This window comes from Cygnus atratus, chromosome 2 (assembly GCF_013377495.2).
Source record: "Cygnus atratus isolate AKBS03 ecotype Queensland, Australia chromosome 2, CAtr_DNAZoo_HiC_assembly, whole genome shotgun sequence".
Lineage (NCBI taxonomy): Eukaryota > Metazoa > Chordata > Aves > Anseriformes > Anatidae > Cygnus > Cygnus atratus.
In genome coordinates this window covers 80483473-80510049 of record NC_066363.1, presented here as the reverse complement: position 1 = coordinate 80510049, position 26577 = coordinate 80483473, and the positions used below count along the sequence as shown (strand labels likewise).

Below are 26577 nucleotides of genomic sequence, written 5' to 3'. Positions count from 1 at the left end.
GAAGGGCATGTTGTTCCCTCATAAGTGACTGATGGGTCACTTATCTGGGAAAGTATTAGTGGGGTGGAAAGCCTGAAGGCATTACTGTGCTCCATTACCAAAGAGAGATTAGGATCAAGTCCAAATCTTACTGACTTCTCCCCCATTACCACTTGTACATATTACTGAAATGATAACCTAAACAATGGAAATTTTTTGAGGTGCACAGAGGGCAATTTGTTTGCAACTGCCCCCTGCACAGTCCCAGAGAAGCAATCCCATTCTCATCATGTGCCACTGTGCAATGTGAGGCTGTAGCACTCCACGTTTTTGAAAGGAAAGAGAAAAAAATGTGTTCAATTAGATGTTGAGCTCTGTTTCTCCCAAAGGAGGATGAACGTTCCCCCCATCATTTATATACCCTAACTTCAATCTGCTTTATTTTGGGTCTTCCTCAGCAAGCCAATCTCTCACTTTAAGCCAAATAACTTGCTTCATGTGTCACATCTTCACTTATACACTCAGAAATCACAGACCTAACACAGCAACACAGAGACTTGCCCAGTTGTATGCAGAGGGGGTATATACAATCCTACACAATAGTAGCATGAGCACAATAAAAGTGTAAGTGATTAAGTGAAAGCCTTTAAAACTGCTCCAATATAGAAAGAGGCAGGCAAATGTGTCAGTCAAAAGAAAAACCCATCAACAACCTTTTTCTTTCTCAGTTTTTAGTTTGTAACCCCTTCAGCCAGAACTTGGTTTACATGATGGGTTGCATAGCACTTTGCTCAAAACTCGGTCCTTTGGCCTCTGTCTTGAGTTCAAATGAAAACTTTATTTCTGAGCTGTTGGTCATTTGCAAACCAGCCATTTTTAATATTTAAGCTGGGAGACAGGTACTATTACATACATAGTAGCCAGACTTGTTTACCTCATAGATCCTGGCATAGCACATCTTGACATTAGACTGACCTGAAATTTACAAGCTGGGAATGATTATGTAATAGAATATAATTAAACCTAAATATATAATTCAGGAAAAAAAACAAGACGTAAGGTGGAAAGAATTACCAGTGGGTCAAATTCAGGTGGTAAATTAGGATGCTAACAGTACTGCTTACTATACTTTTCTTTAACATACAAACCACTCAGCATTCTGTGTAATGCGGGAGCTGTATTTTCTTCTTAAAAAGAATTTATTGGTATTTTGTCAACCAAAAAAGAAGCTTTGGTGTATTTCATCAAATGACCGAGGTGGACCCCCAAATACAGATTGTGATTTAATGTTAATCAGTGTGAAACTGAAGCAAGTCCACCACACTTCAGGCCATCTAATCGGGGCTGGTGTGGCCTGGCTCACCCTTTCCCAGTGCTTGGTTGTACAATCTGAGTCAGATCATGCAGTGTGCTGGCTGAAAATGTGCGAAGCAACAACAAAAAAGCAGCAGTGATAACCCTATGTTGCTGTGGAATCACAGCCAAAGAGACCACAGAGATGCTGCACATCTCAAAAACTGGAAGGGTTTTTCAACGTGTTTTGACATGTTTTTCAACGTGTTTCACCTTGAGTACTGTGTTCAGTTTTGGGCCCCTCGCTACAAGAAGGACACAGAGGTGCTTGAGCAAGTCCAGAGGAGGGCAACGAAGCTGGTGAGGGGTCTGGAGAACAAGTCTTGCGAGGAGCGGCTGAGGGAGCTGGGGTTGTTCAGCCTGGAGAAGAGGAGGCTCAGGGGAGACCTTATTGCTCTCTATAGGTACCTGAAAGGAGGCTGTAGAGAGGTGGGGGTTGGTCTATTCTCCCACGTGCCTGGTGGCAGGACGAGGGGGAATGGGCTAAAGTTGCGCCAGGGGAGGTTTAGGTTGGATATTAGGAAGAACTTCTTTACTGAAAGGGTTGTTAGGCATTGGAATGGGCCGCCCAGGGAAGTGGTTCAGTCGCCATCCCGGGAGGTCTTTAAAAGGCGTTTAGATTTAGAGCTTAGAGATATGGTTTAGTGGAGGACTTGTTAGTGTTAGGTCAGAGGTTGGACTAGATGATCTTGGAGGTCTCTTCGAACCTAGATGATTCTGTGATTCTGTGTTTTCAACATGAAGGCAGAAGACAGCAGCTTAAAGACAAATCTAAGGATGAGCAGGCCTCACTCTGAGGGGTTTGCCCCGGGGCTCCTATGGCTGCGCGGCCCTGACGCCCTGAAGGCGCGCTTTTGGCCCATGCCCACGGCGGCCGTTTCGCCCCGGGGCTATCGGGGGCCAGGTTGGCGGCCGTGTGTCTCGGAGCCCCCTGCGCCCTGCTGCATACAGCCAGGCTCCCCGCGGCTCCTCCGGCCGCTGGGGGCGGGCTGGGCGGCAGCCGGGGCGGACTACAGCTCCCGAAGGGCTGCGGGAGCCGAGGGCGGGCGGTCTCGCTTCCTGCCCCGCCGGTGCCCGCCGCGGGAACCGATGGAGGGCGCGGAGGAGGAGGCGGCGGTGCGGTGCCCGGTGTGCCTGCGGGAGCTGCCGGGCGCGCTCATCAACTCGCATCTGGACCGGTGCTTGCAGGCAGGGGAGGGCGATGCGGAGCGGGGCGGGTCGCCCCCTTCCAAGAAGCCGCGCCTCGCCGCCGTCCCATCGGGGGAGACCACCCCGGCGGCCGCCCCCGTCTTCTCCCTCTTCCACAAGGGCCGCGGCGGCGGGCAGAGCCCCGGAGCCCCCGGCGGGAGGAGCGGGGCTGGGCGGGGGGACGCCGCCGAGAAGCCGGAGGAGGGAGGCCTGGAGCTGGGCGGTGGGACAGCGCTGCGCGGGGCCAGCGTGGCGCAGAAGCTGGAGGGGAAGCCCCTGGCCGACAGGCTGCGGCCGGACACGCTGAGGGATTACGTGGGGCAGGAGCGGGTGCTGGGCGCCCAGACCCTGCTGCGGTCCCTGCTGGAGTCCCACGAAATCCCTTCCCTCATCCTCTGGGGGCCGCCGGGATGCGGCAAGGTGAGTGGAGCCCCGGGCCTCCGGCGGCAGCTCACGCCCAGCGTCTTCCCTGGTTCCTTTCCAAGTCCGATCAACCCCGAGAGTGTCTCTTTTTTTTCCGTATTCCCTCGCGTTTTGTTCTTTTTGCCCACCCCGTGTATTATTTTGGCTTCTGTGTTGACTTTATGCTGACTGATGCCCTCTAGTTTTTGCAGAGGTTGCGAAAACACAGCTTGCCTTTAGAATGAAACGTAAGCAACCCACACTCACTCACCAGCCAACCTCCCTACAGCCTGCATTTGGATTATACGGGCCAAACTTGATTCATTTCAGACAATTGGCTTGTTTTAGTAAACTCCAAAGCTGTTACTAACATGCAAAAGCTGGGAAGCTTGAAAACAGCAAGAAAACAGAATCTATAAAAAATATCGAGGAAAAGAGGTGAGATACTGTCAAATTTACTACAGTGTGGCCTGTGAGTGCGGGTTTGGTTTTGCCCACAAATTCCGTCTCCTGACAGGAAAAGACTTTGGTGTGGAAAGGAGCTAAGACAGTGGTTAGGTACACTGTGCTAGGCACTCATCCATCTTCAAAAAGGCAAACCAAAAGTGGTCAACCCTTCCAGCTTTTGGTCGCATATCCTGGCTACTGCATGCTCTTGTTCTGCCCCTTTTAAGATACTTGGGGCAGGCTGTGGTAAATCCCCAACAGCATTGTAATTGCAGCACAACAGTGAAGGGGTCCACAACTGTAGTGAGCGAAAGACCAAATGAATGGCTCAAGTGTGTTCAGGTGGGAGCACCAAAGATCTCAGCCTAATTTTGTCATTTTTCCCTGTATTCCCAGTTTTTGGTGGAAGGAGCTAAACAAACAGAATATGTAGTTATCTCTGTCAGGCTAATGTGTACACAGCTCTGAGTTTTGCATATATATATGTCTTGGCTATGAACGAGAGCATATATGGGAAATCTGGGCTAGGGAAAATAATGACTAATGAATTGGTGCGAGCAGAGGAGTTAAGGACTGAATTGCAGCTTGTTTTTCTTAGTATACTTGTTTGAAGATAAATAGAGATATCGTGTGTGTGGTATTTGAATAATAATCATGGTTAATTACAGTTAATCACAGTTAATAAGGAGCAGGTATGAGAATAATAGATGGCTACTGTTGGCAAAGATGCAGTAGGTTGTTCAGGCTAGATAACATGTACCTGAAAAGAAACAGGTGGTGAGCTTATATAATTGCTACTTCCTTTAAAGTACCACAGTAATATCAGGAAAACCCAATGAGATAAAGAAAAGCACATTCTACGAATTTGTTAAAGGAGAGGTTGATTGACTGAAGTAAGATAGCTGGAGAGAAAAGTGGAGTTAAACTCTTTGGTTAATTAGTAGTCTAGTAGTTTATTAAATAAGTAACTTTCAGGGACCTACTTTCATGTTTCTTCGTGTTATTCTGTCTTTGGTTTCTGGTTGTTTGTATTAGCAGTGCTTGCTTGGTCTTTCTTGAAGCCCTTGTTCCTTAGGAAAAAAATATGTTCCAAACACAGTGGTCACAAAGTGAAGGCCACATACAGTCTCTGGAAACTAGAACTGGACTCAGTAGGCTTTGGATTGTGTTCTGATGAATGCACCTTCTTTGAAAGCCTGTAGAAATGCTTGTTGGTGAGGTGGTGATAACTTAGTTGTGTTACAAGGCTTTTGGAACCTCCTGTGGTGCCTAAGATAGGCTTTGAATAACGAGTGGTCAGTTTCATGTCTGTAGTAATGAAGCTTTCACTCTCCTTTCTCAGGACCTGTCTTCCTTGCTTATATACCACAAGTGGAGTTGTATTTAGTAAGCTTGCTTTTCACCAAATTCTGCTGTTCATCAGATTAGACTTGGGACTTGCATAAGGACTGTCCCTTTTGCCCCATCAGGAACAGTTCCAAAGTCTGGTACTCTCTCTCCAGATACTTAATTTCTTGGCTAGTTCATCTCTTTTCTAGGTTGCCCCTCAACAAATAGCTCCAAGGCTTTGCTCTTTCACCTAGCTTTTAATGTATTCTTTTGAAGTGTCAGGACCATATATGCCTGGCTGAACCAGGAACTCCTACTGCAAAAAGCTGAATGTTTCCCCTCACCGATGCTTACTAATATTTCTAGGATGGTGTTGGAGTAAAATTTCATTTCAGGCCTTCTTCTCCATAAGTAGTGTTTGATTTGCTTAAGTTGCTGAAAGTTCATATTTAAATGATCTTGTGAAATAGAAAAGTACTAGCACTGCCTCAGGACTTAGTTGGGCTGATAGTTAAAAACTTTCTGTTGCACAGTTCTTTTCAGTGGGGAAAAATATTAACAAATGACTGTATTATCTAGCTTCAAATGTAACAAGCCCACATGCGAAGCTCTGCCCATCAAAGAAGAAGTCGTACATTAGTGGGCACATGCTAAAAGGATATTAAATATATTGGTCTAAACTCCAAATTGCTGTGTAAGGTGGTCATTTGGACTTCTTAGACTTCTTCACTCTCCTGCTACCCATGCAATCTGGTTATTGCTATCCATCTGTGCTTTTTTCCATTTCTACAGCCGAATGCCATGTTAACTGATACTTCTTTTAAAAAGGGTAGGCTGAGTCAAAAAATAAGTGGACATTGAGTTAACCCTTGGGGACAAATTTCAAATGAATTTATGTATTATTTATCAGTCTGGGCTTTTATGAGAGGTGTTGTAGTTCAACAGACTTTCTGAGCAAGAAGAGAATCTTTGCTATTAAACTGCTGCAAAAGTATTTGATATTGAAGGTCAAGAACACTTTGAGAATTTTTATTATGAAGATAACAAAACCAGTACCTGATTAAAAATGCATTGTGCGTTGTACTGTTCTGATCAAGTTAACTTGTCCCAGGTGCACTTGAATATTCAAGGAGGCACAATCAAAACCAAAAAGACAAAATCAGGATACTTTTGTTGAGGGCTAACTTTCTTTTTTTGAATTTTCATTTGTGTTGTGCCTTCTTACTTTAAGGGAGCGTGATCTTTGTACTTTTGTCATCCTAATTTCTTACGAAGCCAAAGTGCTTTAGTTGAACTTGCTTTGACTCCATTTTCTTTAATTTTGTGACTACTAAGTATTAAACCCATGAATGTGTTTTCCACTTTAAGAAGCTGACCAGTCGCAGGCCAGAAGAAGAAACACTGCCTCAAAGAGATGCTGTGGTTATTAACTTATGAACAGTTAGCTTATTCATCCTGACTACACAAATTTTTTAAAGCCTGTATGAATCCTAGTGTAATCCGAGTAAGCTGCACTATGATTTATGACACCTTAATGCAGGGATTTACATTTTTGCTTGTCTGCCATGGGGCACCAATTTTAGTAGAGTTAGCAGGGGGACACGAGTAACTTGAGCAGAGAATAGTTTTGCTGCCACAGATACGGTTTAAGCTTTATAAACCTGAACGTTCTGTTTTTAAATATGGTAAACATTCCCTCTTACGTATGTCGTTTAATGAGGGGAAAAAAGAAGGCAACAAGTAGCTGGAACCTGCTTCCTGTAAACAACATGACAGAATGTTCATGCGTGATTTTCTTGGTCTGTGTATGCAATCTGGTACTAAGTTAAAATATGCCATGTTGATATAGTGCAAAATGTTTTTTAAAAATGCCCAACAACCGCAAGTGGTCTTTGAAGTTTCCATCAGATCTCCACTGAGTTTGTTTTATTTCCAGGAGTCCCTTATTTCTTCTTCTTATTTCTGTTTTTATTCAAGATTATCATGCAGTGCTTTGAAACACAGCTGGCAATTTTAAGCTGAAAATGCGCGGTCTCTTTTACGGTAGCATAGAGTTCAGAACAGCTCTGAAAAATGGGTTCATCTTTGCAGTTACATGGAAGAAGTGTTCAAAAACTGCATGCCTGAGTTTGCGTATGTCAATTTAAATTGGCAATATCTTTGTGTAGTTCTCTGAGAAGAGAAGACTGGAGTTAGCTCATTGTGTTTGTAAAGCATGATGGAACAAACCTGGATGGAGCAAATGAGGGCACAGCTCTGCTTCAGAAAACGCCATGCAGTGACCTTGCCTCTGTTTATGCCAGGTCTGGTTTGGATTTTGGAAGTGCTGGAAGCCACTTGCTGTTGTTCAATGACACCTTACTCCTCCAGTAGTCTCCCCGTGGGCTATTTGGGGTGTGAGGAACCAAACAAGAGGAGTAAGAATAGCATCTGCCCTTATATAAATGCCAACTGCTGCCACTTTTGATTGTATTTATCTCAGTAGGCAGCGTCCCTGAGCCATGCTCATCTGCTGTCCTGGCAATTTCCTTTAGGCATAACCTGACTCATTGCCCGCGTCTCTTGTGACACGGCGTGGTAGCCTGGGTTCAACTCAGTGGTGTTGGATAGGACAGACCCCAGTTTTTTTAAAGCTGTATCCCAGAGAGCTGCTTTCCCAGTTGCAATCTAAGGGTGCTGGCACCGTTGGCACTTCACAAGGCTGTGCGACCAGGCGTGGCCTGTTGTGACTGGTCATCAAGTGCGCTGTGGCCCTGCTGCCCTCGGAGGGAGGGCTAAGGGGTGAGGGGAGGCTGCCGATGGTAACACCGTGGAAACAAAGATAGAGAAATCTTGGCAGGATAAAGGAAGAGGCAAAAGTACAGGGAATGTCATGGCGGAGGGCAGCAGGATGCTGGAGTAGAACTCCGATAACGTGATTGTAGACTTGTAGGGTCTCCAGATGTAGCGAGCCAGCTGGGAGAAGCATGTATGTTGGAAGAGAGCTCCTGCACTGCAGTGTGTTCCCATAAAGTGTAGTATGAATGTCAGCTCCTCGGGAAGAGGCTGAGAGACAGGAACAGAAGAGTGTGAGCTGTTCTGCACACCTTGCAGGAGCTCCACAGCATGACTGCTGAAAGCAATGTAGATGACACTTAAGACTCAGTGTGTTTTCTCTGACCAGCATCTACAACAGCTGTTTTGCCAAATTCGTGCAATTTAAGAGCAAACAGGGGAAGGCTCTGTGAACAGGAAGCCATGGGCAGATTCGTTAACAAGGTCTGCCTGATCTTCCAGTGCAGTGAGGTAAGGATGACCTTAGGTTTCACAGACAACTTCTTGACTAGGGTCTCCTTTGCTATGATCTGATCGTATACACAACCCTTCCAAGTTTTTCAATTTCACTTTCTGAAGAGAGAGAGGCATTATTGCTCTTAATCCCTAGAAGGGGCTGTGCAGTGGGTGGTATTTAATCACCTGGTATAAAGCTGCAAAAATGAAAACACCACCTTGTTTCCAATTAGTAATGCAAAGTCATTGAACATCAGCATAAGTGGGACAGGCTACGTTTGTACTTGATTTTTCCTGTTTTCTTCCAGCCCTGGAGGTGAGGTTGCATTTACTAGTGGCAGCACAGAATGAGGAAATAGGTTACGTTCAAAGAGAGCTGCACAATCAAGGAAACTCATAGGTGTGCAGAAAGTTCTTGTCTCCTGCTACAAGCATCCTACTAACCAAACCAGCAAATCTGAGGGACTTAGCTGCTCTGACATTCAGAGGTGTGCTTTAATCCAGGACTACTTTTATTTCATTCATAGCTAGTATCAAAGCATGGAGGAACCAGTAGCACTGCTGCTGGGAGTGGGCTTGTTTGGTTAGTGTTTTGTTTGGTTGGTGGGATTTTTTCTGTGTTTAAATCTTGGTTTATTGCAGCCTTTGGGGAAGGAAGTCCTAAGTCGGGTTGGCATGAAGAAATTTCCAGTGGATGAGAGCTTTGGTATTCAGGTGTTCTGTGTGTAGTAGATCTGGAAATAAGTAACTGCAGGCTCAAGTTGAAGGTTATTAATGAGTCATGGTTCTTGACTTTTTGTGTAGCATAATACTGGCTTCTGCTTGAGAAAAAGCAGGAAAATAAATTGGGCTTCAGCTAAAATCAGTTTCTTTTTTGCTAATGACTATCATTTGCTATACTCATATATCTTGCAAAAATTGTGAGTTTTGACTCGCAATACCAGCTGTGCTGATTGATAGAAAGAAAAAACATGTTCACTCTGGGTGTAGAAAAAGTGATCTCTGCAGACTTGAATGCCTCGATTTAGACCTGTTCTTAGACTTATGCTGACCGTAACTAGGCCCTTCATCTGTGTGACCTGATGTTGATAAGTGCGAGCTACCAGTTGAAGTGGAGCTATAAGAAGAATAGCCATTTGGGTTTTTTTGTTTGTTTTTTTCCTCTCACCACTGCTACTTTTAGAGAAAGAAGAGGTACTTTTTTCTTTTTCATCTTCACATTTTGATATATTGGGGTTTTCCATGCTTTCAGTGGTTTTGAGGTATGGATAAATCCTCCAAAGGTACATTCTGAATCAAGTCGCTTTTGTAAGGAAACGCTAACTTTTAGTTTTATGGTTTTATTCTGTTAACAAAGTCTTAAGTATCACCTTTTTTTCCTGGTCTCCCAGCCCTCCCTGATGTCTGTAGGCTTGGCTGTGAGCACTTTCCAGAGTATCGTTCAAGTCTTGTCTTCTGCAGCATTCTCAGGAGGGAAGGGGCTGGCGCTTTGAGCTGCAGCAGATGAGGGGATCTGACACAGGGTTCATATCTTGTATCAAGAGATAAAATGACACCTCTTCTGAAACCAGTCAGGAACCCCTTACTAAAGCTAAAGCAAGGATAAATAATTATATATCCTTCCCCTTAGCTTCTCTTCTCTCATCTTTGTCTGGCTGTTTTCGGGATGTGGAAATCCATTAAAGAGACAGCAATGCTGGTAGGGCAGCGAAGGAGGTCCCGGCAGCCCCACTAGCAGTGGTCTGGTAGGTGGTTGCTCCTGCAGTCTTTCTGCAAGACGATCAGGTTTAGAGCACTTGCTGCATTAACCTGAGTACCTAGAATATCTTCTGAAGCAGTTTTGTCAGCACCTGTTCTGCTCCTCAGCTGCTGAGGCTCTCCTGGCTTCTGTCTCCTTGGGCTCCTTTACTAGAAGTGAGACTGATGGAAGAATCACCCGTTTTTCCTCTAGCAGTACTTTCAAATAGAGATGCGGTGCTCGAGACATGCAGATACACCTGCCTTTACAGAGGGGAGTGAAGGCAGGACTGAAAACTATGCCCGTGTTCAGGTGTACTCAATCTGTGTGCAAGGTAGCGCTGCAGGCTGCTTCTCTGCTTTAGTAGGCGCGGTGAAATTCCCTATAAATAAATTCTGATGGGAAGGAGTTGTCTACAAGGAAAGGAAGACGATGTGAGTGCTCATTAAAACCAGGCAATGTTTTGTTCAGCCAGCAGCCCTTTACTTCCCTGAGCCAGCACTTGGTTACTGTTGACTATTTAGATTTAGAGTTATGTTTTCTGAGGTCTGCATATAATTTTTCGGCATTAACACTCATGCTTTTGTAGAGAACTGCTTTTTGATTAATTTCATTATTACAAGGGGGTGGAAATAGAAAAAGCTTTAGTTAACAATGTGTATGTACCTTTTTCTTTCTTAAGTAATTGCACAGTAAGTTCTTCTGCAGGTATCTTGGAATGGTCCAGCTCTTTATTCTTTAATGTACTCTACAAAATAGTTGCGTGGTGAATTGTAGTCAACCCATCTTCTATGACAGCAGCGTATTTGGAGAAGAGTTTTCCTTCAGTGATAAAGGAGGCAGCTGTCACTGCTGGCACTTAGAATATTGAGACTGATACTTAAAAGTGCAGGCCCTAGAAATGCAGTGGTGGAATTGGCAGCCACAATAGCGTGAACTAAAATATCCTACTCTCTAAACTGTCAGCACTGTCCCTATGTCCTAAATATATAGCTTTGCTCTTTATGTACTGTCTTCGCATGAGTACTTTCTGTATCCAAAATGATTGTTGCAAGGCTAGCTCCTACCGCTGTTTCAGACCACCCTGGCACACATCATAGCCAACAGCAGCAAAAAGACCGGCACAAGGTTTGTGACACTGTCAGCCACAAGTGCCAAGACAAATGATGTTCGAGATGTCATCAGTCAAGCCCAGAATGAAAAAAGACTCTTCAAGAGAAAAACCATTCTCTTTATTGACGAGATCCATCGTTTCAACAAATCTCAGCAGGTATTGTACTACATCACTTTTTTGGAAAAAGCTTTTGTCGGAACTTCTGTAAAATTCCCCACTTTGCCTTAAGATGGTAGCGCACTTTGGGCTTTTGTTTTTAATGTTTGTAGTAAATAAATTAGAGTTATGAAAATTAAATTCGTAACTAACTTCCAAGCATCAATGTGTAATTACTGTTATTCGAAGATTTAAATAAAAGGCTGAGCTATACTTGTAGCTGACTTGCATGCTGGGCTCTGTGTGATGTTTTCCTGAAATTTTTTTTCTCCAAAGACATGTTAGTAGCGTTTGCTGTACCTATCTTCATTTCAGCCTCCATGCTGGGGATTAAATTCCATGTTACCTTTAAAAAGGTCTGGAATGTGGATGTGTATAGGGTGTGTTCGCCTTAATGTTGTGCACTCTTCCCTGTGAAAACAGAAAATTAAAGCATGGCATGGTACTTTGGTGTAATATGTTGCTGCAGCCATTGCTTGAGTGTTGTAGTTTTTTAATTTTTCTTTTCCTAGGTATTATTGCCTTTAGTCATGCCATGGAAAGCTCAGATTTTGTCCTGCTGGTTAAATTTTTATATGGCACCATGTTCTGATCCTACAGTTTTCTGAGACATCCTGTTCAATTAGGTAGAGAACTGTAGCCCTAAACATTGGTTGAAGGAGTTAGAAGTAGCCTCATTATTTGTTATATTAGATAAGTTATTTTCATGGTATTTTGATTGCCAAACAATAAAACAGTCACATAAACTAAAACTTTGCGGATTTTTGACACTTCCTTTTCAGCTGGGAGGGTCATTCTCAGTGCAGGCATGGGTTATCAAGGTGAGCAGCCCACTGTGTGCTCTGTGCATGAAATCAAATCATTTAATTAGCCGAACTGATGAGGTGCCTTGTCAGTGAGGTTATTTGTCACATCAACAGGGAACCCAAAGACTCACAACACCAGAAAAAAATATTTGAAAATGCCAGATAGCCTACTCACATGGGATGCTTGAGGTTGTCATTGATGGAGATCAGGTTTTTCTGCTTCCCTCCCATGCTCAGGACACCTTCCTTCCTCACGTTGAGTGCGGGACAGTGACTCTGATAGGAGCGACGACAGAAAACCCGTCCTTCCAAGTCAATGCCGCTCTCCTGAGCCGATGCCGGGTGATCGTTCTGGAGAAGCTCTCAGCTGAGGCGATGGAGACGATTCTGATGCGGGCCGTCAGGTCTTTAGGGGTCCAGGTTTTGGGCAAAGATGACCAGCACGACAGCTCTGCAACTGGCAGCAGCAGCGAGAGCTCGGAGTGAGTACTTTATGGGCTGCAGGGTGTTAACGCGCACAGCCTGAGGAATTGACTGCCTGCCAGGGAGACGATGAAGCAGTTGGGGGGTGGGAAGAGAAACCCTAGCCACTTCTGATAGTAAAGAAAAGAGGTGGCAGCATATGGCAAGGGCGGGGGGGTGACAGGAGAGAGAGAATTCAAAGCACTGGGTCTCCATCCAAAACATAATCTCACCATCTGGATTAGGAGAGTTTTATACTTGGATCTGTAGCTCCTGACTCACCCCCCAGGATATTTAAATCCATTCTGCTGCTGGGGATTTGCTGTGGAAGCCTGTAACTGAGTCTTTGTCGTGTCCTAATGTGTGTTACTTCTTGTTAGTGGTTGTAAAAACATCGCATTACCATTAAGTGGCAGATGGGGCATCCCCTATTAAATTAGCTTGGAAGTGCCTGACGGAAGTTTGTTGTTTTCTGAGATTTTTTTGGAATGAGATCAAGAGAGAGTACTACTGTGTTTTAGCTGCAGCATAAGTGCTATGGTATGTTTTACAGTATGCTGGGGATGGTATTTGCTGTGAGATGTTAAAAGATTATCTTAAAATATATTTTGTTTTTCTCTGCCCCTTTTTGTCCAAACCAGATAGTAGTGTTAAACATTTGGGAGAGTTTTTGGAAATACCAAGCTCAAGATACATCCCCCTATGGACGTACATCTGCCTTCTGAAATGGCTAGCTGGCAAATAAGAATAATGCTTGATTCTGCTACTTTCACACAAGATGTTGTTACAGTTTCTTCATGGTGATGCTTGTGTGTACTGCTAGTAATTTACAGCGCATTAATGTGGTGCTAGTTGGACAGGCACTCTTGATGCAATAAATAGAAGGGAGTACACTTTTTCCTTTTAGCATTATCACAGAATAGAATCAATAAGAACCAGTAACCTGAATGCTGAGGTCAGGGCAGGGAATACAAGCTGTCCCTTCCTCCCTCCACTTCTTTTTTTTTTTTTTTCCACCAGCGTACGATGCCTCACTTTTACTCATTTATAGCTTTTGCATGTTGTAGTAGTGTGACTTTTAGAAGAGAGGGCAGTACAGCATGTCATCTTTAATGTAATGACACAGCTGTGGTTGTGGCTACACCCTGACTGGGGTTTGGAGACTTTCCTTTATGTATGGGATTAAAGTAGAAGGCATAGTTTCAGCTGCAGTTGTTTGGGTTTGGGTTTCGCTAGACTCTCGTATCTGTAACCTTCCGTTAGCTATGGATGATTTAAACAGCGTGGTGTGGTGCTTAATCAAACCGAAAGAAGTCTGGCAGGCAGGCTGTCAGACTAGCATGGTTTCAGAAATCTATCCATGAAGAGAGAGTGCCCCATACCAGTGACTAAGCAGGAGCCAGACATTTTAAAATGAAAATAGAACTAGGAATTTTAGAGCTTTTGTTACAGTTGTGTGTTCAACTTTTCTTATCTTTCCTACCACTGTCTGGTTTTGGTGTGTAGTTAATACATACTGTTGCTGTTGAGTTTGGCTTTTTTTTTTTTTTTAAACCGCCCTGTCCCTTGCTGTGGTTCAGTTTTTGGTCTCCTCCTTAATTCCTTCTTGCTTCGCTCTCCGTGCCATTTTTGATCCTTCATTTCCTTTCCACCTACTACCCTGCAGGAGCAGCTGCATCTCTTCTTTTATCTCTTTATCCCCCTGCCTCTATGAAGCAGGGCTAGCGTTAGATGCAGGCAGGTAAGAGTTCATGCTGTCCTGAAGAATAAACAAAAGTATATCACAAATTACAGTGGAGTTGATTGTTCACTGTGCTCACATCTGTTCCAGAGTTGGAAAAGGTGCTGTAAGGCAGCATGTCCCCATATGTGAGGCATACCCACTTTAGAAGGGATGCAGAGATCCAGCCAGAGGACAGAAGAGGCGTGGATGTTGTATTATGGATTTAATCTCCTCAAGGAGTGAGTTTTCCTGTCCAAACCACATGCAGTATGAAGTTCTGCATGTGCTCCTTGGAATCATTTTATCAGATATATTTTATCAGATATAAGGTATCACACTTTTCTGACATGATATCTGACCTAGGTGAGATTTTGAAGAAGAGGATGATTCTTTGTGGTCTCTTCTTTTACCTGAAGGAATAATGTGAGGGTGGGTCTTTCACAGTTTCTACAGGTGTATATTCGAGCTCAGTGAGAATGCAGCCGCTGCGGAATGATTCAGCAGGTTTCATTGGCTCTGCACTGCGTGCATGTGCAGCAGTTACCAAAAGGAAAGTGTGCTCTACTAGAATCTGTTTAAGTTTTCTCAGTGGCTTTCTCTTGTCTTGCTTCCTCTGTTGCTGAAGGTTTCCGATAGGATTAGATCACCTGGCTTTTTTCATCCCACTGCATCCTTTTCTTGCTGTAAAGCTGAACTAGAACCACTGGAAGCCATTACAGAATTTGGTATCCTTTTCTGTGTGATGTCATTGCACTTACAAAGTTTCTTTAACAGTTTTTGTATGAGTTACTGGGTTTCTTCAGGATAAGATGTGCTTTGTGTTACATCTTCATCAGCTTCGCTGCCATCAAATGGTGCCTCATAAAGCCTGCAATAAACTAAAAGAGGGGAGATTATGAAAGGAAGTTTACAGTCATGAAGAAGAAAAGAAAGGAGACGTGAATGTGAAAGATGCTTTATATTGCTGAGATTTTGCTTGTGGTTTTTGCTGTCTCAGTAACAGCACAAACTGTACCAGCTATGCACTGATGCAGTACACTTGTGCTGTGTCACTGACAGAGGAAATAAAATTCTTCTTTTAATTCTTGACTTTTTATTATTTAGGTGCCGCCCTCAGAGTGTGCTCTCTGATTTGTCAGGTGGTAAACTGGGTGGTAGATTAATGTATTGAAGTTAGGTAGCCCAGAAGGCATGCAGCTGATTGAAATGAAAGATTCCCAGTTTGTTGTTGGCAAGCCTAGACATCACGCAATTCAGCTTGTTAGTGGCTATATTACAGGTACTGACAGGTTTTGAATTTGCTGGTTTATAAATCAGTATTTAACATGGGCTTCCTTTGGGTCTTGGGTGTTGAACACCTTTTGAAAATTGTTCTCTTTTTGAAACACCCGTCTAATTTCCTTGCTGAAAATAGAGTTGCTCGGATGAGGCCTTCTTCAAAGACAATGCTGTAAGGCTGGGAACAATTGATGTCATGCTGCTTCGTTTAAGATGAAGAGTTATATTTGCCCATAAAACTGTTTCAATCTGTCCAGGAGTGACTGTAGTGAAAATAATTGCGTTATGAATGCCGTAATGTACTGATTTATACGTGAAAGAAGCGGTGGATACTTTATCTCGTGCTCTGCTCAATTATTTCTAAACCTTTCATCGTACAGGTTCTCCTTGCTTGGACTTCCTTGCATCTACTCTCATTGTATCAAACTCTGGTTTTGTACAGGTTTTACGGGTAGTTGATGCTACGTTTCATATTGGTTCTTGGCACTAACTGTGTTGAGGATATTGTGATAAGGAGGGAATTGGAAGAATGATTTATTATCCCATGGTGGTAGTTTTCCATTACTTGAGCTAGTATATCACCTTCGGCTCAGTGAGTGAGAGATACTGGGGTGTCCCTGTTGGCTTGTTTTTATTTTTGTCTCCAAGTATCGTCAGTTACAAGGTAGTAACATTAAGCATTGGCATCCAGGGGGTGTTCTGTGTTAATTTTGGAGAGTGGAAAAAAAACAAGACCGCCCGTCTGCAAGAGGTTCAGGAGCTTGTGAAGAGGTCAGAACCTATGGGAGTTATTCTGCCTCAGAGTTTGAGGGTGTGGGGAAGTCAGGGTAAAGAGAAAGGGTGTAGGGTGCCTGAGCTTCTGAGAATAGGATGGGCTTAAAAATGTAAAATACAGCGAGTGATGAGATTTAAGATCTTAATTTCTTAGAAAAATTAACTGAATTCACTTATTCGGAGTATAAAACAGCATTTGTAAATTCTGAGTCAGAAGGGAGCTGAGATTATGGAATTAGGGAAGCATTACATTATTTCAAATCATTGACTTCATCAATACACCGCAAGCAGCTTGCCCATATGTGAAAGGTTTTTTGTTTGTTTGCTTTTTCCCATGGCCTGTATGTATAGTGCTGTTGTTGTTATAGACAACGACTAGATTTGCCCAATATATAACACATTATTTGGAGTGAAATTTCTGTTACCGGTATATTGTAACTTGGATTTCACCATGGAAGCGGGACAAGAACTTGCTTGTAACCAGATTTTTACATACCTCGTCATGTATTTTTATTTTAATTTCTGTAATGCTAAATGCTAGTGTTGAGTCAGTGGGGCACTTACAGTCAAGTAGTGAAACTGAAGAGACAGAAATATAACTCCTCTTTCTTATGCTGCTCTTATTTAGCAATTAAATGGTAACAGGGCTCTGAAACTTTGATTCTTTTGGGATTCTTTGCAGGTTCACATGTGAAACCTTCTCTTCAATCTGCCCTGCTAGTGTATCGAGGTGTTTGCTCAGTGCACTGCATACTTGGTTTTGTTCCCTGTCGATGGAGGTATTAGCAGCAGGATGTCTGTGTGTACTGCCTGCTGCGTTTTTACAGATAGCCTTTGCTTTCAATGCATATAGAAAAATCTGGTGCCCACCTGTAGCGGTGAGAGTGAGCATCACTCCTTGCTTTCCAAGTAACTTGATGTATAAGCTACTTGACAGAATTAAGGCACGTTGTTGTTATACTCTGCTGTTTCCCTGTTCAAACACAGAAGATGTTAGAAACACCAAATGCAAGTTTTTGGAAGCTAATGTTGCCGTTCAGACTAATTCTGACTAGCATGGGAATAAGGGGGAGTTCAGAGCTGCTCAAATACCTGTAGCTGCAGAGCTGCTTGCAGCTGCTGCATGCTTAACAAAAACATTTTTCATAACCCCATAAAGAGGTGGGCCAAATAATGAAGATTAGTAGAGCTGCGTGTCTGGGAACCCTGGCATTATCTCTTTGTACACCACTGGTAATAGCAGTAGTAAATCTTTCTGGTGAATGAGGTGCAGGGCTGTTGGTGAATCCCTAATAATTTGGTGCACAAGGGCTTCATAAGAAATTGCCTCTCCAAGTCCTGTGCGTTAATCCCTTGCTGATGTGTCACTGTTCATATTCAGTCCAGTTACTAGAAATGGCAAAGTTAAGGTGGTTACTTGTGTCATGCTGTAACTCCATCGGCTTCTGTTTTCAAATCAGCTGTATCCTATGTCTGGCAAACACCTTAGCAGTTAACTTGTTTATGCAACTGAAGTTTGAGGGTCAAATACTCAACGATATGCATGTGAAATGTGCACTCAGGTTGGTTTGCATAGCACTGGGAGCAGGGATTGCAACCCAGTGAATGAAAACCTGGAGAAAGAGCTGGAGTGCTTTACTTTCCCAGATTTGCCATAGATGGGCTATGAGACCATGGCAAAGCCTTCACCTGTTAGTACATTTCTCAGCTCTTCCCGTCTTGTTTGTTTACGTTGTGTGTTCACTGGAATTCAGCCTTTTTGTTATGATGCGTTCTCATAGCCCTGGTGTGCTTAAAGCAGTGGATGGTAAGAACAGGGACTTGTGTGCACTGGGATTACTTCTGGTTTTTCACAGCCTTTCTCTGTGCTGAAATAGCTTCTGTACCCCAGTGACTGAAGTTGTACCTGTTACCATTTCAAATAAGAAGGTGGGATGCATATATGCTTTATGATTTACATCAATGCCTCTTGTCATAGCTTTTTAAAGAATATCTGATAGCAGCTTTTAATGTCAGTAACCATTAGTTTAAATACTCAATAGTTACTTTGTGCATCACTATATTATCTCATGCATTTGGATAGCTTCCTACCTCTTCATTGTCCTTTCACCAAGGAATTCTAACTGCTATCTGAGAAATGCTGATGGAGTAAAACCTTGTGATGTTCAAATGACTGTGCCAGAACTTTGCTTCTGGCAAAAACCTACCCCTAGTTTCCATTGAACTTGGTGAGAAGGAGGTAATCTCAAGGAAAAAATAAGGAGATTAAATAGATGAGAGCTTCTGTTTTTTTGTTGTTTTTTTTTTTTTGTCTGCCATTGTATTTAACATGCATTGGACAGGAGGATGAGGGGTAGGATTCCAGTTTTATCCCAGGTTCTGCAGTGCTTAATCATGACTGACAGAGTGAGTTAAGGACAAAACGTAAGCCCAGTTGCCTCTCAGCAGACTTTGCAAAGAAATGCAATATCTAGCACAATATGCAATGAGAGGAGCACAACGTGGGATAACAGCTTGTGGTCATTTTGTTGCAGATTCCCTGTGTACATAGAGGAGAAAGCTCTAAGTACCCTAGCCTACCTTTGTGATGGTGATGCAAGGACTGGATTGAACGGACTTCAGTTAGCACTTCAGGCCAGACTGGCAGCAGGGAAGACCACTCCTCTGAGTACTGCCAAAGGATGCTCTGCTGATGGAGTTCTGATAACAGAAGAGCATGTAAAGGAAGGTCTACAACGATCTCACATCCTATATGATCGAGCAGGTGGGTACCTGATGCAGTTTCTGCCATGCAGCATTCTGAAGAGCCTCTGTAATTCCCGCTGCTTCTTCCCCTTTCATACCAGTTGCTCTGGTGAAGCAGTGGCTGTACGGAAATTCGGCCTGAAAAGTTGCATTTCCTTTACAGTATAGCAGGCTCATCCAGAAATTCCTTCTAAACAGTTTCCTCTCACTGCTTAGGAAGCATAGGTTAGTTGAGAGACTTCCTTGCAGTCCTACAGACAGTCGCATGGTGAAATTACTTTGTTCCTTCAGGTTATTAGAATATTGAGGTCAAAGAGGGTTGCAAGGTGAAGTGCTATTTTGATGAGAAGATTTGTTCTTGGAGGGTTGGAAGTGCTCTATTGTAGTTTGCTTATATTTTTAGAATTGCTTTTAGAGGTAATGCATTTTGTAACTTGCTTAGTACAGGTTACATAAATCTAATTGCATTTCAGGCTTCTTAATGGGGTAACCACTCTTGCTATACTTGTAACTTGGCAATGCTAGGCACCGTAGTAGTTGGCCTGTACCTCTTTATGCAGGTGGTTAAAGGCCAGGGAGTGAATGTTTGAAATTAAATGAATCGCCTTGAATGCATGTGCTAGTTCTTCAGCAATACTTGAATTACTCTGCCATAGCATCATACAGTTATGCCAGGCAGTGTTTTTCCACTGTATCTGATATGCTGAATTAACTGTCAATGCTTAAAAGCTGTGGTGAAATTTGTAGAGGTTGTTTGCAATGCATTTGCCTGCTCTCAGCCTTGATACAAAGAGGAGATGACGGCTCATTGTCAGTAAAAGTCAGCTGTGCAGATATTGATATGTTGGCAGCTGAGAAGGGGAGGATAGGTAGGGGGAGGGAGGAGAAAAAAATTATGGGGTATGTGGCAGGAAGAAGTCATGATTAGGGAGAAGGAGGAAGGGGAAAATCTGTCCAGTTTACTGTTGCGACTCTCCTGTGCTGTGTAGGTCCCTTGTGTGTTTGCTGTCGCCTTGTGGCTGCTGTCACACAACTCATTTGTGGCCATTGCTCCCAGCCATCCTCTGCCTATTTGCTTAGTTAGAGATGACAGAGTGACTCCGCCTAAGGCTTGTGTGAAGTCTAGGTAGCGTGTGTCAATAATTCTTTGAGCTTTGTGTGGTTTTTGTCAAATTTTCTTTCAGAGATGGGTGGCAGCAGTGAAAATCCTCTTTCTCGATTGTATAAATGGCAAAAAGCCTGTGATTGCTAATGTCACAGTCACAAGTTGCCTGCGTATGTGCCTTTAAACTTTCTTTTGCAGAATAGTCTGCGTCTGGATTGACCACTTTTGGCAACAATAGCGATAGCTATTATGTTTTATGTATAAAGTGCTTCTGGATAGAGGCTATTGTATAAATATTGATATTTTTGTATTATGCTTTAATACTTTTTTAATCTCATTTCTTGTGCTGGAATCCGCAGCCTTCTTTTAAAAAAGGGTGGGGGCTTCAACCTTATAAAATGAAGAGACATGATGCTGTCTAAACATGATGATAGCAGCATACATTTGAGTGTAGCGTGTTCACATAGCAAGCACCAGATAATTAGTGTTCAGCCTGAGTTGCTTAAATATGGAATTCAGTCTTTATATGGTTTAGTTTTGCTCACCTTAAGCAATGTTTGCCAAATGTATACAGTTGTGCATGCCTTCATGTACTCTCACTGAGCAGTCTAGGAAAGAAATTATTCTTAATCCAGGCATTAGCCTATTGCTTTGATTTGGGTACAGCCAAGATCTTTGCGTAGATAATCTATGTATTTTAGCTGGCAGAACAAAGAAACCACTAGACAAATTTCGCTGCCAGGCGCAGCCTGCAGCCCTAACAATGTGAAAGAAAAACTGTTTAGTTGTATTTTAGCTTTTAATTGTAGTTACATCTTATTTTGATTTTTGGAGAAAATGATGCAGCAGCTAAATTAATTGTGAACTATAGATGGACAAAGACTTGATTTTTTTTAAGACGGAGTTTTATTGTCTCGTTTTGCTTTTATGTATTGTGGCTCACTGCTTCCACTGATTTAATAATGAATACCAAAAATAAAAATCAGAATAATGGCAGGATTGTTGTTTTCATCTGTGTATCAACAGTGTCAGCTATGGTAAAGGAGAGAAATATGTTGAGATAAAATGTTCCAGATTACAGAATGTTAACTGCTGTGCCATCCTATTTTGTGAAGGAGGAAAGAGAAGGTGCCTTGTTCCATTGTATTTGTTTGCCGGCTTTATTGCTTTCTGCTGGGCCAGAATGAGAAGGCTTTTTACCCATGCTGTTATTTCAGCCTTTCTTCCAAGGCTTTATTCTGTACTTTATCAGTGAGCAGTTGATATACCTTTGACTAAGACAGGAAATAATGTGAGACAGGGACTGTTATATTACTTTGGCTCGCTATAATTAGGGATTGCTTAAGGAGTCCAGACACTAATTATGGTCAGTGAATTTTTTTTTACCTGTCTACTATCAATAAGATCTTAGAGAAATGAACATCTTAAATTAGCTGGAAAACTCTTCTTAAGCACATAACTGATTTAGGGGCAAAAAAATGAGAATCAATATGATTTATGTGTCTGTATACATTAGATACTCTAGAAAATACCATCTTCCCTGAAGCCTTTTCTGAAGTGTCTTGTTTCTCGTAGGAAAGGTATTTGCCTGTGTGGGAACTTAATAGAACAGTTGTGTTTTGATTCCAAAAACTCTTCAGAGATTTGATTTCAAGAGGCATCTGGGATGCAGAGCAGCAGTGATAAGTTTGCATATGTATCTCTGTAAGCTGAATTCATAAGGCCAGAATCTACATAGTGGCTAACTGGCATGAGAGACAGAGCTAATAAACACAGGTCTCTGAAGAGTTTTGTCTAAATTTTTTAAACTGTTTCTGGTATCTCATGTAGAGTATAAACTGCGTATTTAAAAAAAGAATCATAATACGCAGTTTCAACAGAAGGAAAAATACGCAGTTACATGCATTGGACAAAGAGATTTTAAGTACAATTCCACAGTTTTTTCTGAATAAGTCTGTCCAGCGTATGAATATTGTCATTATGCTGGTGAGTCAGTCACACAAATAACTTTGAGGAAGGAAACAGAGGGAGAAAACTGTCCCCTTGCTCAGCCAAGTACTCTGAAGGTTGGTGTCTCTGGTCCTAACCTGTCCATTGGATTCCTTCTGCCTCTCTAGTTGGCATTCCCAGGCACGACACATTACAGTAGCCCAAACAGTGCATAAAAGCACTTCATCCCCCCCAAAAAAAGCAAAAATCTGGGCAAATCCAACCTTTCAAGATATTTAAAGGCTGTCTTGCTTTTGAGAGACCAAAAGACGCCTCTCCCAAGATGATGATGCGAGTCCAGCTGCTTGGGTTTATTGCCACTAACTCAAGTGCTATGACGGAGCACAGACATGCTGTTTATGTTGGCATGAGTAATCACTACATACCACAGGGCTCTTTGTGTGCAGTCCTGTCAAAAATAGCTGTCTGCAAGCCTGTGTACTCTGGGAGTGCACACTCTGAATTCCCCACAGAACCGCAGTGCAGCATGAGCAGCAACACTGGAAGATGGGCCCAGTTTCTGACCTGGAAGGTGGAAGTCTTACTGACTTTGAAAGGAGCAACTGCAGTGGTATGGAGGCTTTGGTTTTCTTAATGACATGTGCAGCCTTTTATTTTGCGGGGACTACAAATGACAGTGATGTCTTCTGATACGGCCCTGAGGCTGTAAATCCTTTTAGCTGTACGAAGAAGAGAAATGTTAACAGATGGCTGTGCACGCAGCCAGTTGCCTTCATAATATGGTTAGCTGTGAGCCAAGGAATGCCAGGCACTTTGAGAAGTAAAAAATCAGATTATGTGGAAAGTTTAAAAACCATATCACAGCAAAATACTCTTATAAGTTTGATTAAAAGATATGCATAAGAATCAAACCCAGCTGCATGGCAAAAAAGTTGCAAGCAGGAGAGGTCTCAGTATACCTAATGGTGCCCCCGTATTTTTAACTATAGCCCTAAAATATCTGTGAAGTGGCTTTGTTTCTCCTTGGAATTCATACTTAATCTTATATTAAACTTTAATGTTTTAAAAAAAAAAAAAACACTTCCTTGTAAATCATTGTCTCCCCACCCCTTACTTAGCAGTCTGATATTTCAGATGGTTGTGTGGTGGTGGTGGTGGTGCTTTTTATTTAATTTTGTTATTGTTGTTTGAACTGGTTATAATTTTTAGGGCCTTTCCTAAAAGGTTGCAGTTGTCCACATCTGAACCCAGCATTTTGTAGTGGTTTTGTCAGGGCTCTGTGTTGTGATTCTGTTTCCTCCAAATTTTGTAGTGTTGTCATTGTATAATTACAGCAATGTTTTCTTTTTTCCGTGTATAATATAGCAAATTCACGTCTCATTTACTGGATGCTTCATTTTTAAATTTTATTTGATGTGAAATTTCTTGTTCTAAAATATCACCAGTGTTACACAACTTTTTTTCTCTTCTGTTGCCTCCTCACTGCTACCTACATGTGTTTGTCAAAAAGCAATGTTTGATGGTTTATACATTCTCATACTTTGCCTATTGTGAATTAGGAGATATAAGATCTTCTTCCTAACTGCTTAAAATACCAGTTTTGTTTCCTGCTTTTGAAGGAAAGTTCATAGGATATCAAAATCAAATTGTTTGCCTTGTAATGTTTAAAAGAAAAAAACTTTCCTTTTCATCTGCTGTTGCTCTGATATGCTTATATAGTTAGTGAAATGGTTCTGGTTGTTTTCAGCATCTTCATGCTTTGCTTTGATGAACAACATAATAATATATGCATAAAAAGAACTTGAAAAAGCAGGTTATGTTTACCTACTGTGACTTGGGAAAATATATTCTTTTCTTTTAAATGTATCTCACTTAATTTCTTCCAAATAGCTTTGTATGTTTCTTCTCACCCATTCCAAACAGGAGAAGAACATTACAATTGCATCTCTGCCCTACATAAGTCTATGAGAGGCTCTGATGAAAATGCTTCCCTTTACTGGCTTGCTCGAATGCTTGAAGGTGGTGAGGATCCACTCTACGTGGCAAGGAGGCTGGTAAGATTTGCAAGTGAAGATATAGGTAAGCAATTGCAGTATTTCTTGTTGGAATATTATGTTAAATTCAGATTTTCCAGCATTCTGGTTTCCAAAGATTGGTACGGGGAGTAATAAATGCTGCATTTGGAATAGGTACAAAATACTGAAATGCGCTATATCTGACAAAAGTTTAGTATATGCTCACAAAAGCCTACATTTGATGTCATTGTGATGACTGTCTACTGCAGGAAAAACAAAGATTTTTTTTTTGAGGTTAGGTTTTGGCAGTGTATTAATATATATTCTTTCAACTTTGGTGGTGATTATAGGTCTCTAGTAACCTTGTGTCACAGAGAATGCGTATTTCAGGGATGCCTGGGTTTTTCTTTATTTTAGTGACTGTGGAAGCTAAAAGCCTACCCTGGCATACAAACTTCAGATTTGATAGCTGGCTCTGTAGTTTTAAGGCGGCATCTTATCCAAAGTAACAGATGCAGCAGTGTTTTTAGTGCATGTGATGGGTGAAGAGTTACTAGATTTGGAGAAGCTATGTCTATACAGCGTATTTCCCCACTTTTTCAATTCCAAAAAGTAAGTGAATCATACACTATCTGCTACTGCTCAGACTGCCACTGTGTGGCAACAGATTCAGTTTTTTTGGGGGCAGCATGGAAAAAGGAAGGTTGTAGGTGGAAAAAGTATTTCTTAAGTACTGCCAAGTATTGTACCAGACAATCTGCCATCTGAGACAGCACCTTTGCAGTGTGCATGAATAATCTTCCTTCTTACAAGAGGGGAAAAAAAAGGTGATTAAAGTAAACTGACTTTAACCTGCTTTCATCTGATCCTTTTCTGCAGGGCTGGCAGATCCTTTGGCTTTAACGCAAGCAGTTGCTGCTTATCAAGGTTGTCACTTTATTGGAATGCCAGAATGTGAGGTAAAGGCTTCTTTAATTCACTGATACTAAAGTACTGTAAATTGTTTAAAAAAAGAAAAAAAAAAAAACTATTTCTAATTGTAAAAAAGAAACAGATTGCAAGGACAAGGCAAATTTAGTTATTTGCTCATTCTACACAACACTTCTTTGAGTAAGAGAATATTGTAGCTCTAAAAATAGAAGCTGTAGTTTGAATTTCACTGCATGTTTGATATTAAAAAGTGGTATTTGAACTAATTTCAGATTTATCTATCTTTTCTGTTTTCTCTCTGTTACAATTAGTCATATATTTTGACATTCTAAATTAGTTATTAATTTCTAGAAGCAAATATCATAAAGAACTGAATTGTTGTTTAATAATATTCATATTGTAGTAGCCTGCAAGGTCAGTATAAAAATACAGGACTTCTCAAGCTGCACAAAATGTCTGAATAACAGTCCCTTTCCCAAACAGCTTAGAAAAAATCATTTAACACTTTCCCTTTTCTTGTTTCCAGGTCATTCTAGCACAATGTGTAGTGTATTTTGCAAGAGCACCAAAGTCTATAGAGGTGTACAGGGCTTACAGCAATGTGAAAGAATGTCTGAGAATGCACACAGGACCTCTACCACCTGTTCCACTGCACCTGAGAAATGCCCCGACAAGGCTTATGAAGAACTTGGGCTATGGTAAAGGCTACAAATATAACCCCATGTACAAGGAACCTGTAGAACAGGACTATCTGCCAGAAGAGCTGAAAGGAACGGACTTCTTTAAGGAACAAAAAACATGATGGGCTTGCTCTGAATGTTTTTCATTTTATGATTTATAAATGTGTATTGGGATGAAAATTCCCTGTATAGTTTTAGCCCTGTATTCCTGAGGCTGAAAGTATCAAAGCACTGAGCCTCTGAGATATTTCTCATTTTACTGTTGTCATTCCAAAGTAGTTTTGTAAACAATTCCACTTAAGCAATATGGAAATGCAAAAGTAAACTTAACCAATATAGTATTGTCACCCTCTGATTCAAATTTAATGGTACAAAACAATGAGACTTGTATTTCTTACTCTTGCTGAGAGACAAGGAATATTATCATGCTGCTTTTTAAAATCAGTATCCATTTCAAAATTTTAGAATGTTTATTTTCAAAAAAAAAAAGTTGTACCTCTCCATTAAAATATTATAAGCAAAATACAATTACACTGTAATTCTTTTGTGATGTTCCAGAGAAATTTTGTACAACAACATTTATTAAACCAATAAAGTTGTTGAAAACAGTGTCTTTGCATATGTTTAAATATTCTTGTGACAGTAGTGTAGTTTTGAAAGTTTGAAATTCCTTTAGCTTTATCATGCCTACTTTCCACAGCAAGTCCAAAATGATTCTGGAAGTAGAATAGTCATGAAAATAGCTGGATTATGTTTGTTTATAAAGTTACATCACTTAAAAATGTTAGTGTCATGACGTTTTGAGAAAAGCTTTTGGAAAGGAGATTTCTGGTAGCAAAACACCCTCGTGTATTTTGAGTTGTGTTTTAGCAATTTCATTAGTTAGTTTTTAATTGGAAAGTTGATACACACAAATTGACTTCCTGCTTTTATAATAGGAAGATAAAGCCAAATTCTCTAATGAAAACATATCCACATCCAAGACTGTTGGGTGAATATTTCTGTTAAGTGGAACATAAGGTCATGGCAGTGTCCCGGATGTTGACAGCATTCCTTCATTTAAGTGCTGATTTCTTTTTTTTCTCTTCAATCTTAAGTGCGCAGTGGTCTGGTCTGCTGAAAAGCCAGTAACT

General features: G+C 41.6%; 1 protein-coding gene across 1 annotated transcript; it reads left to right on the top strand.

Moving 5' to 3' along the window:
- Positions 1–2383: 2383 nt before the first annotated feature.
- Positions 2384–26053, top strand: WRNIP1 (WRN helicase interacting protein 1). The gene is made up of 7 exons (XM_035552761.2): positions 2384–2940; positions 10785–10976; positions 12020–12264; positions 18554–18783; positions 23743–23898; positions 24714–24793; positions 25291–26053. Exons 1-7 carry the CDS (start codon positions 2422–2424, stop codon positions 25564–25566), a joined length of 1698 nt encoding a protein of 565 aa, XP_035408654.1. The 5' UTR covers positions 2384–2421; the 3' UTR covers positions 25567–26053.
- The last annotated feature ends 524 nt before the right edge of the window (positions 26054–26577 follow it).